Here is a 12361-nt window from a genome sequence, read left to right on the forward strand (position 1 = left end):
AAATGATTCCAGCACTCCATCCTTTTGAAGTTGGGATATGCGTTTCTTGTTAATGTGTCTAAGACGACAATGCCACAAGCATGTATTGTCTACACTATTAGACAAGTCAATATTAAACACACTATTTCCTAAGCTATCAACACAAGTCACTGTTTCATACACACCATCACAAGGTAAAGCTTCAAACACGAAAACACCATTCTTATAAATAGAAATTGAACCATTCAAATCATTTAAAGAATATTTGAAACCTTGTCTAAACAATTCATGAAATGAAATAATGTTTTTCGTCATCTCAGACGAATAGCAACAATTCAATAAATCTAATCTAACATCATTACTAAGCAAAAGTTGATAAACTCCGATCTTGGTCACTAGTGAAGACTTCTTGTTTCCCATGATCAAGTTTATCCTTCCTCGCTCTATCTCCTCACTTTCCTTTAGCCCCTGCAAATCAGAACAGATGTGAAAACTACATCCTGTATCAAGGACCCATGAATGAGAATATAATGAGTTATTAGAATAAATAGTGTAAATACCTGCCGAAGATGGCCTCACTTTGCCCTCTTTGATATCCTGCGGATATTGTGGGTAGGTTCTCTTCCAATGCCCTTTTATTGCATTAAAAGCAAATAGCATCCTTTGGATCAGAAACATGGGGAATGACAATATTGGGATTAGCCTTTGGGCCACTGCTAGATGACCCAACTTGGACCTTTCCCTTCCAATTTTGCTTAGGAGGACCTTTCCTCTTTTTCCCCTTTCCCTGTCCAATAGCTAAGATAGGAGCACTTGCAGGAGTGGAGGTTATAGTTTTACCCTTCATCCCTGCTTCAGCAGTCTGCAACAAGTTGTGCAATTGGGCCAGTGTTTGCTCAGTGTTGTTCAAATGGTAAGTTAGGATAAAATGACCATAACAATCGGGCAATGAGTTCAAGACCATGTCAATGGCCAATTCCTCATCAAAGTGAATGTTGAGCTTGACCAAACGCTCTATGTAGCGTTGCATTCTTTGCACATGAGATACAACCGACTCCCCTTCTTTCATCTTGCAAGCCATGAGTGACTTGACTACTTCAAACTTTTCTTGACGAGCTCGCTTATGGTACTTTTCCGTAAGGTCCTTTTTCATCTCAAAAGGCCAGTAGTCCTCATAGTACATTTGCAGTTTTGGGGACATGGTTGCGACCATGATGCACGCCACTTTGGTAGCATCATCATAGTGCTTCTTGTAAGCGACATAGTCTTCGGGAGTGGCTTTGGATTCATCAAGTTCTTTGAGCTCCTTTTCAAGGACATATTCTTTGTCCTCAAATCGAAGCACCATTTTGATGTTACGCATCCAATCATTATAGTTAGAGCCATCCATAACGACTTTGGAGCAAATGTAGAGTAAAGAGAAGTTGTGGCTGGAGGATGATGAAGAAGAAGTGTTTCCAGGAGTAGACATCTGAAAAGAAAGATAGTTTTAGTTAGATTTCAAGACACCTTAATATAGTAACCCAAAAGTACAATATCAAGGTTAGGATCCAACTATAATGATTCACAACTTAGAAATGGGATGCCGAGATCCAAGTGTAAATTTCATAAAGGTAGGTGAATGACGATTCACCAATTCCACCATTAGACAAAATAAACGAAGTGAAATTCCTAATTCCTTTTAAGATACATTGAAACTATTCAATGACATGTTTTAATCTCAGATTATGCTCTTTTATTTGTGACTGTGATACCGAGGATCACAAACAAGATGTGAATAACCATGCAAATGTGCTTGGTAACCTTATTGTCTTTATCATTAACTATTGATGTGCCAGTAAACCACACACACTCCATCAAAATGATAATTATGAGATACACATTACTACTCTTTACTAGTGCCTATTAGTGTGTTGGTAATCCACACACGCTCCACTAACGACCAATAAAGCATAATGTGCAATTTCATGGATTAACATACTTTTCACATTTTTAAGTAACTAGAGTTGGGATTTTTGTAAAATAATGTTCTAGTACTTTCTTTAATAACATTATACTTTTAATGATATGTAGTTGTCCTATCAAACCCGTTCTGCTAACGACCCTCGACTAATCAAGGAAGCGATGGGTGAGAGTGGACACCCATTCAACTACCATTTTATAAGCAGTTTCCTTATACCCCCCTTATAGACTAGTTTCGTGAATGAGGCATACTAGCGATTTGACTGACCATATTCTTATACATATATAATATTTAACTTTTAATTATAATATATATATATATATATATATATATATATATATATATATAAGGTGTGTTTTAAACTTTTTAAAACTTTAGGGTTTATATATAAATTTCAAAAATTAAGACATTAATTTTAAATTTAAAATAAACCAAATAACTAGATTTAATATTTATCTATTAATTAACTTTTAACTAATTTATTAAATCTTGTAAGGATTATCTAATTAAATTAAACAATTAATTTAATCCTAATCCATATCCCTTCTAGATTTCGAAAAAATGGGGATAGGATAATTTCCTTGTTTTTCTCAATTATCCAATAAGGCAACTATTATCCAAAACAAAGAAACCCTAAAAAGACTAGCATATTTCGAAATTCAAGGGAGGAGGCTAGGGTTTCCAAAACTCTAACCCTAATTTCGATTAGGGTTCTTGGAGACTAGGGTTTTTCAAAAACCCTATGAACCAAAACCCTAAAAATCGAAAATCTTGGCCTTTAGGGTTTAATGGCTATAAACCCTAATATGCAATTCAACTATTATAGCTATTCAATTTAAACAAAACCAAATGCTCTGATACCACTGATGGGTTTTAGGTAAAACAAATAAACTAGAAAACAATTCCTAAGTTCACATGCAACCTACTTTGGATCTATGTTTTAACTATTGAACATATAACTTTGAATTGCAAACAAGAACCCTAGATGAGAGAGATTATTTTCGAAAATAACTAACTAGGGTTTAAGAGTTACATACCTTTCAATTGTTGTAGTAAACGATTGATAATCCTCTTGAACTTGATCTTCTTAGAAGCCTAGCACCACAAATGTAATGCCTCTAATGGAATCACACCCAAGAACTAGCAAGAAGGAAACTTGAAGGGGAGAGGGTAGGGTATGCAAAAATCGGCATAGGGTTTCTTCCAAGGTAGGAGTGGCCGAATTTAAGAGCTGGGAGGCTCCTTATATAGCTGAGGGATCTAGGGTTTTGGAAAAACCCTAATACTCCTTTGCTTGGGGTCTAAGCTAATCCAAAGGCCTTATCCAAAGCCCCTTGGACGAAATCCTTAAGGTTTCCCCTATATATTTCGTCCACCTCCCTCCAAGGAGGTTCTGGAGCCTTCCACTCAACTATCTGATAATTGCAAACTAGTCCCTGCACTTTATAATTAATACTTTTAACCCTAAAATTAATTCTGATTAATTTCTGGCTAACTATTAATTAAACATTATGATTTCTAATTAATATATTAATCTTTTAACATATTAATAAATCATTTATATTAATTTATTAATCTTATAATAAATCAATATCTCACCTTTCATAATTTCCTTGTCCAATTGCTAGGTTTGAGGGCAACCCAAAAGGACTGTGCTGATATCAATTCAAGTACATACCAATTATAGTTATGGGCTTAGACACCTAATCCAACAACAATCCATCTTTAGCTATCTCTTCTTCAATTCACTCCATAACTACCTCCCGAGAGTGATTAATGTACAAATTAATCCTTCCCCCATTCTCATATCCAACATCAAGAAAACATACGTAATCATTTTCATCTTCAAAGGCTCTCAACCCATCTCTCAGTGAACGTTATGGAAGACAATAGTAGATAGTGATTCTTCCATCCTTTACCAGCTTCTTTACATATGAGATGAACTCTGTGAAACTCATGCTTCTGAAATCGACATTGCTAACAACGAAATTTACGGGATTGAAATAGACAATGGGTTTGGGGATAAAAGAACCTATATGATTAACTTCGATTGTCAAGTACTCCACTTGCGAGGTTGAATCCATTGTTTGTGGTGATTTCTATAAAATGGAGGAATGGAGGAGAATGAGCAATCCCTAATTGTTTCAATTTGGGGGTAATAATGAAGGGGCAAACTCTAATCATCCCGTTTATCATTTACTGTTTAAAAAAATAATAAACCGGCTAACCTACAATACCCGGTAAAATGAGTTTTTTACACAAAAATAATAATAATAATAATAATAATAATAATAATAATAATAATAATAGTCTTTTTTGTATATTTTTGAAACTTTTTTTTTACCCTTTTTAGTCATTTTCCCAGTATAATACTTTATTCACTATTAAATATAACAACTGTGATATATTTATTTATACATTAGTTGATTTATTTATATCTAATCTATAATGACTAAAACTTTATAAGTTAACAAGTTGGTAATATATATCTCAAATAAATTAACAATTACCCAAAACTTTATAAGTTAACAAGTTGGCAATATATATCTCGATGTGACCTTGTCTTCTGCTCTCTGTCCTTCGGACTGAGTAACTTTGGCGAATCTACGAGGTCACAGCAAGAAAGAAGTCGTCAGGCGTTCTCCGGGAGGAGCTCCAGGAAAACGCTCTGACAGTCAAGTCAGTGGGTGCTTTCTAGGGTTGAGTGGAGTGTAAACCGGTAGACGATCACTTACTTCTCAAGGCGTCGATGATAGCCTTTTATACTGAACTCCCCTGCTAGTCCGTACGCGACAAAGGCGTCAGGCCCGACAGGATCGAGGACACTGAATGGTGGATCGTGCTCCTGAATCTGTCAGGACCATCGATTGGTTGCGGCGGTAATGCCATTAGCATCTGCCTTGTCGCATGACCGTTGTGTTTGTCCCGGAGCGAAAGGCGACCCAAGTGGAGTCGAGCCTTTCTCGAGAGCGCCCTGCTCTTAAGGGCGCTGGCGGGCGTGGGATTCTGTTGGGTTTAGTCGGTCAGGCACGTTGTGCCTTGGGGCGTTCTCTGTTGTGGCTAGGCGCGACCCTTCCGTGCTCGCTAAGGCACGTCATCGTTTCCTACTGTGGTTGGGCGCGACTCTTCTGTGCTCGGTAGGGCACATCATCAAGTCCCCTAGTTCAATAGTCGTAGCGTTGCTAGGCTAGCTATGATGTTCTGGACTCAACTGCTCGGTACACGCGTCAGCTCTTAATTCAACTGTCGCCTCGATTTTTACGGCGACGTGACTGCCCATTATGGCAATATATATCTCAAATAAATCAACAATTACCCAAAACTTTATAAGTTAACAAGTTGGCAATATATATCTCAAATAAATCAACAATTACCCAAAGCATATATAATCGTTACAATCTCCTAACCACTTAAAAGGGAAGGATTTTTAACGTTCTACTATGGAGTAAATACCATTAGTTTGTAGTAAATAATTTATTCTTGTGAACTAATACCAACGTTTTATAGAAAAATACTATTAAACAAAATGTAATTGTCACTTCAAATTACAATTATTTTTTCTCGAATCATAATCAAATGATCATCTAAAACCACTACCTCCATGGCTATGATGTAACAGATTATGTGCAATACTATCTCTAACTTGCACTGCATTGACCATCTTACCCCTAGCATTTTCCCCCGCAACTATCTCATCATCAAACAATTCAAACCCCAAATCCGCATCCATTGTCTCATTATTCATCTCACAAATATTGTGTAAAACACAACATGCCCCCAAAACAACCGGCAAATCTTGAAGCTTTACTTCAGTCCTTTTTTGTAAACACGTCCATCTCCCTTTTAGCCTCATAAATGCATCTTTAGCCACCTTTTGTACCTCACCAATTTTTTCATTGAACGAGTGTTGACTCCATGTTTGGTTTTGGCTTGTATATGGGACCAAAAGCCAGTCGAGTAGTGGGTAGCTTGTACTACCCACTACCTGTATATCTTTCAAATGACCCATGTTGAATCTTTGGGAAAGTGCCGACTTTTCTAGGATTTTGTCGTCAGGCATCGAGCCAGGGTATCCGATGCAGATATCAGTGAAAACGCCATGTGGGTCGACCACACCTTGGACTGTGGTCGAGTACGATGGTTTTTGGTTTCGTTCAGTGTGTTTTTTGTTGAAGTAGGCGGCCGGACTAACTTTTGGCGCGATTATTGAAATGTGGGTGGTGTAGATTGATCCGGATACGTTGGGTATGCCCGAGATTGACTCAAATTCGGCTTTGATCTGTTCGAGGCGGGCCTCATTAGGCCATTGGAGATATTTAGGCATCAGGACTGTGCGGATGGCAGCACAGACTTCTAGGACTAGCTTGTGGCATGTTGAAATGCCTAGTCCAAATAAGCCTGACACAGTTCGCAGTGGGTCGCCAGTTGCCAAACGGTACAAGCAGACAGCGACCCGCTGGCGAACAGGTATTGCCATACGAAGCATGGTGTCCTTTTTGGTGACAGCAGAGTCTAGTTCGTCACAAATCATATTAAATGTTGCTTTGCTCATTCGGAATGCTTTTTTGAACTCCATGTCTGGGCATTCATCGCTGTTGTAAAACTCCCACCACCCTTTCGACCTCTCCTTCACCCACAACCTCCGCTGCGGTCCTCCGGCGCCGCCACCATGGTACTGACCGGAAACCATTTCCTCCGCCACCGTCGAAGACGATGCTCCGCCGTCGAATTTCGGCGGCGGTGTTTTCCTGACTCTCTCCGTGGTTTCTGAAGCGAAATTCGAACTGGGTTTTTGAAAATCGAGGTCGAAAGTCGAATTGGGGATGTCCAGATCGTCGAGAAACGAGATGGTGTTGAGAATTTCCTTTAACGAGTTATTTTCGCCGGCGGGGTCATCAATTTTCCGGCGTTTGTTGATCGAAATATTACCTATGTTGCTATTGTTGTCGAGCTCTTGAAAGAAGCTGTAGAAATACGAGTATTCTTCTTGGTTTAAGAAAGGAATTGAACTGATTTCCATGGTTTAATATAAGATCTGTAGTGGGTGTGAAAAGGTGGATTAGAATTGGGGGAATGTGAACAAGGAAACAGAGATCTTGAACTTTAATGGAGAAATTGGAGATGTGAAGAGGTTGAAGATGGATTTGATATATAAATGAATATATATACATATACCTGAAGAGAGTAAACAAACGTGTGAGGATTAGAGAAGAATACGACCAATATGAACGCGTGGGGGGGAGTGAGGGAGCTGTGAGGAAGATTCAGTGACGAGGACTTTCTTTTGGCAGGTAAAGCAGTAGAAGGTAGTAGTGAGAAAGTACTATTTGGACCTCGGAGAATTTTTAATTACATTTCAGTCCTTTATTTGCATAAACCCATAAACCATTGACAAAAATAAATAAATTAGTTAAAATGCTTCTTTAGATAACAATATATAAAATATTTTTAATTGTTGTAGCCTTTTTTAGATAATAATCAGTATAAAATATTCTTTTACTGTTGTAGCCTTCTTTAGATAATAATCCTAATAATTAGTATAAAATATTTCTAATTGTTGTAGCAAACCACAAAAATAAAGATGGCAAAAAAATCTAATATCATATCATGATATTCTTAATCGTATTTAACTAAAGAATCATCAAGTTGATTTGAGATAGGGACAGAGCCCCAACCCAAAATAGGGACAAGTTGACTTCAATCATAACTGTGAACTCTATGTGGCCAACAATCGTTTTAACGAAGTAAACACAACTTACTTGTTTTTATGACATTTATGTCTAAGTAAGTATTATCAAGCATTTGAAATTGAGAAGATTAACGAGTTTATAAAACATGATCTTAGAGCATATAGAGCAAAACTTTTAAAATATATTATTGATATATGTGGAGATTTATGATTTGATAACTTGGAGAATTTAACTTCTTGGAAAATATGGTGGTTGAAACAGACATGCATATAATATATCTAATTGTATATATTATAATAAAATTAACATTGACTTTGCTCGTTTCAACATTCTTAGTATTTATTTGTAAAATGATTGGAGGATTTTAAACATGGACATATATGTGGAATCAACAAACATGTACCTTTTAAACATGGACATATAGTATTTATTTGTAAAATGATTGGAGGATTTATTTGTAAAATGCTAGGAGGGGATTGAAATGGTGTCATATGGTATACATCCGGGGTTAAAATATAACTACGTGATAGATAGAGGGTTGAAAGCGATATTTAGAACATCCGGTTTAATTAAGCGTTATAGCGTATACGCGGTTGGGATCGCGGTTGACCGTCTCAGGAAGTTTCATTAAATGCAATAGAGTAATAGACAGCCACCACAGTACAAAAGCAACAGCAATCATAATGATTCCTCCTTTATAATAATAATATAATACTTTTTTCTTTCTTTTTAATATCCTCTTTGCCATTTACCACGTGTTTTTTATAAACTAAGTTTCATCTATGCGCTTTCGTGGTCATGTATTTTTTTTTTTACTTTTTTATTTTACGTTATATAATTTGGAATTTTGGATAATGACAAAAATACCACATGGCTGATGGCTATTGACAGAATGACAGTACAGTAAAAACATCCATAATATTGAGTTATCTTTCGTCAAAATATTTAAAATGATTTTTCTTTTTATATACTTTTCATAATAAAAAAAACTTTGTCTATTTTATTATTTTGGTTTTATAATCGATTATTTCTTATTGTTTGAAAGGCCAGACACCTATGTTAGTGAAACAACTCAAGAGAAAAAAAAAAATTTGCTAAAAACATCACAATATAAAAAAGATATGGAAATAAGAGCTGTTTACTATAAAAAGTTCATGGGAGTTCGTTAATTAACAAAAAAAAATTATAAAGCATTTTCATTTAAAATGATGGGCCACATATATTCAACTAGTTATAAGTTATCAACTAATATAAAAACCAATTGAATAATATAATGTAAATATATTTAAGGAGTCCTATAAAAAAATTAATAAATTAAAAAAAAAAACATTTTTATCATGAATGCTCTAATTAGCAAACTCTTTTTCAAAGTTATAGTTTGAAAAAATATATCAACTACTTTTTTATTTGGAAAAAAAACTATAGAAAATTTTCTTATTGGAAATGCTCTTTAATCCAACATTCATGTATTTGTCATTTATATATATCAAAATCGGTCAATTTCATGTTTATACCCTTTATAAAGTATATTCCTATTTCATTTGCTTCGTGACATTTTAATTTTTTATCTCGACACCTCACTCCGAGAAGTTTCTTTTAACGGCAGAAACTTTAAATAAAAATTAGTAGCTAGATGCTAGTAAAATAATAATAATAATAATAATAATAATAATAATATTAATAATTCATGATTACATGATCGAGTTTCGACTCATTCTGAGATGCTTAATATCATTGTTTTTTGCAATAAGACGTCACATTTTCCAAGTCATTGTATCGGAATATGCCTCGCCTATGATAGAATTAAAAAAAAAAAGTTGTAATGTTTGTTTCGCATTTCAAAAAATTTATTATGTTCTTGGAGTTCAGAATACTAGTTATTTATATTTTTATTCAAAAATAAATTTACATGTTTATCTAGTTGTTATACTTCATTGGGTTAACATGAAATTCATTTTTTAATCGGATGTCCTCCAAATGTAACATTTTGAAAATCCATTTTAGATAAGGTCTACATAAAATGTTCATATGTTTTTATTTAACTCGGATTTTCTTTCGTAACTTTTTATACATGCCATTAATTATTAAAGTGGGAATCTAAAAAGTTGTTACGGAGCGAAAAATAATTTAAAAAGGAGACCAAATGATCCCTTTGAGTTTTTTAAATTCTTGATATTCTTGGAGGTCTTAGCACCCAAAGTAGAATGCCTCTAAAGAATCAAACTCAAGAGTCTAATTACTAGAAAAGAGGAGAGTTGAGAAGGAGAACTAAATCTTGAACTTGAGAAGGCTTAGAGAAAGGGACAAAAATTATGGGAGCCAAGAGGGTATTTATAGATGTTGGTTACTTGCAGATAAAACATATTTGAATAATTAAATAATCCAATTCAATCCCAAATTCAAATATTTGTTTATCCATACCACATGGACGAAAATCCATTGGATTATCCTAATTGTTAGGATCGCTACTAGCTCAACAACGTCAACATAGAAGAACAATGAGGTTCCATTTTCTAAAACCAATTGGTGATGGAAGGGATTACCCTTTGCCTTATATGTTAGTATCTAGTTTTTCTTTTTGCCAATTTGGGATTGGGTTTGCACCCAACAATCCTCTCCTTAAACCCAAGTTCCGCCATTAGCCTCCGCTCAACGATTGTTCATCAGATTCAATCCTTTTCATACCATCTATACTATCGGGACACGCTCACCTGACCTCGGCCATCAGGAAGACTTTCAATACAAGGCTTTAGAATCAACTTTGTTGGACCGAGAATTACTGGAGATTGCACCACCTACGTCGACCACATCATTCGGGCTACGACCGTAGCTCTGATACCACTTGTTAGGATTGTTACTTGCCTAACAATGTCAATATAGAAGAACAATGAGGTTCCATTTCTAACACCAATTAGTGATAAAATGGATTACCCATTGCCTTATATGCTAGTGTCTAGTTTTTCTTTTTGCCGATATAGGATTGGGTTTGCACCGAACACTAAGGAATTGTCGTCCAACCCTACCAAGGGTTCCAAAATTTCCATCCAATCAAACTGTGAATAATTATAATTTAGTCATTCTACTTTAATTAATTCCAGTTAATTCTAAATTAATTGTAACTAGTTTCTAATTAATTTACAAAGCTATGATAAATTAATAAACTATTTATTTTTCTCTCTAAATCATTTTCTAGTTCTTTTAGCTCTTGATGGAAACCCCATTTCTCTCCGGCCAAAGGGAGTCCAAGACCCTAATCGATTTACATTTTGATTCATCACCGGATCGAAATGTGGTCTAAATTTAGAATACTGATCAGAGCCAGAACCACCAACATCACCCCCCACCAATCTTGTTATATCTCTTTTCAGTTGTCCTCTTCCTTGCCCTTGCTCTTGCTTGTTCCCTAGTTTCTTTAACAAGAGAAAGAAGCAAGAAGAACAATAGAAAATCTGACAATGTGAAGACCTCTATAGTTCAGATGAGTTAATAAGATTGTAATTGCTAAAAGGGTTGGAATTCTAGCGTATAATTGATTGAAGATTGGGAGTGATTGCTTCAAGTAATCGAGAAATAATACAGGGTAAAGTGCGTTATCCATAACCCCACTAAACCATTTCCAAAACCCTTCTTGGAAACCCCAAAAAGGGCCGAACGCCGATGATATCCAGATGACATAACCGCCGTTTTCAGGGAAGCTTGTGGCGAGTTCGGCTATGATTAATGCTTCTGGGATGCTCCAGAAAATGGAGAAAATTAAGAACCCTAGTAATGAAAGTAGAGCTCCGCCTCCAGATTTGACTGAATCTTCTACACCAAATGGACCCCCGGAAACTTCATAGAAAATTAGGGCGATCAAAGGTAGTAAAGTTAGTTTAGGGTTTGATTTCTTATATGTGGTGTTCTTCTGATCATTGCTCAAGATCGTCTGTTTGTTTCCCTCCACACCCATGAAGTTTGACGATCGAAAGCTTGATCTTATGGCGTATTAAGTTATCACCATGGTCATGATTGAGAAGTCGATGGAATAAATGGGATTAGTATGAAAGATTTTATGAATTGGATTTTGATTGTTCGAGGAAGCAAGTGAAGATGCGAATGGAATCAAAGAGAGAGAGAGAGAGAGAGAGAGAGAGAGAGAGAGAGAGAGAGAGACCTTTTCTATATTAAATAATAATTTTTTTTTTAAATAAGGGAAAACTTCAAAAATGGTCCTTATAATAGTGAAAAGACAAAATGCCCTTCAAAAAATATTTTTATGGTGAATGCTCTAATTAGCAAACTCTTTGAAAAAGTTATAGTTTGAAAAAATATATCAACAATTTTTTTATTTGGAAAAAAAAAACTATTGAAAATTTTCTTATTGAAAATGCTCTTTAATCCAACATTCATGCATTTGTCATTTATATATATCAAAATCGGTCAATTTCATGTTTATACCCTTTATAAAGTATATTCCTGTTTCATTTGCTTCGTGACATTTTAATTTTTTATCTCGATACCTCACTCCGAGAAGTTTCTTTTAACGGTAGAAACTTTAAATAAAAATTAGTAGCTAAATGCCAGTAAAATAATAATAATAATAATAATAATTCATGATTACATGATCGGGTTTCGACTCATTCTGAGATGCTTAGTATCATTGTTTTTTGCAATAAGACGTCACATTTTCCAAGTCATTGTATCCGAATATGCCTAGTCTATGATAGAATTAAAAAAAATTGTAATGTTT

At 35.2% G+C, this 12361-nt stretch overlaps 2 protein-coding genes across 3 annotated transcripts; both read right to left on the reverse strand.

The window, feature by feature from the left end:
• Nucleotides 1–246: 246 nt before the first annotated feature.
• On the reverse strand, nt 247–3849 carry LOC128134263 (uncharacterized). 2 transcript variants are annotated; one of them, XR_008232589.1, is made up of 3 exons: nt 2980–3849; nt 540–1450; nt 247–447 (listed from the first exon to the last, which is right to left on the reverse strand). XR_008232589.1 is itself a non-coding variant. In XM_052771797.1 (2 exons), the coding sequence occupies exon 2, from the start codon at nt 1448–1450 to the stop codon at nt 623–625; it is 828 nt and encodes a 275-aa protein (XP_052627757.1). In that variant the 5' UTR covers nt 2980–3849; the 3' UTR covers nt 456–622. The 2 variants fall into 2 exon arrangements, 1 of the variants encoding a protein (XP_052627757.1); XM_052771797.1 differs by lacking the exon at nt 247–447 and having other exon boundaries at nt 456–1450.
• Nucleotides 3850–5415: 1566 nt separating this feature from the next.
• LOC111892618 (protein ANTAGONIST OF LIKE HETEROCHROMATIN PROTEIN 1) lies at nt 5416–7102 on the reverse strand. Its single transcript, XM_023888671.3, has one exon. It carries the CDS (start codon nt 6960–6962, stop codon nt 5523–5525), a length of 1440 nt encoding a protein of 479 aa, XP_023744439.1. The 5' UTR covers nt 6963–7102; the 3' UTR covers nt 5416–5522.
• Between the last annotated feature and the right edge of the window lie 5259 nt (nt 7103–12361).

This window comes from Lactuca sativa, chromosome 5 (genome assembly GCF_002870075.4).
Source record: "Lactuca sativa cultivar Salinas chromosome 5, Lsat_Salinas_v11, whole genome shotgun sequence".
Classification (NCBI taxonomy): Eukaryota; Viridiplantae; Streptophyta; class Magnoliopsida; order Asterales; family Asteraceae; genus Lactuca; species Lactuca sativa.

Bases quoted from the DNA above. Each gene is read 5' to 3' on its own strand.
- LOC128134263 (XM_052771797.1), bottom strand. From the start codon at position 1,450: ATGTCTACTCCTGGAAACACTTCTTCTTCATCATCCTCCAGCCACAAC.
- LOC111892618 (XM_023888671.3), bottom strand. From the start codon at position 6,962: ATGGAAATCAGTTCAATTCCTTTCTTAAACCAAGAAGAATACTCGTAT.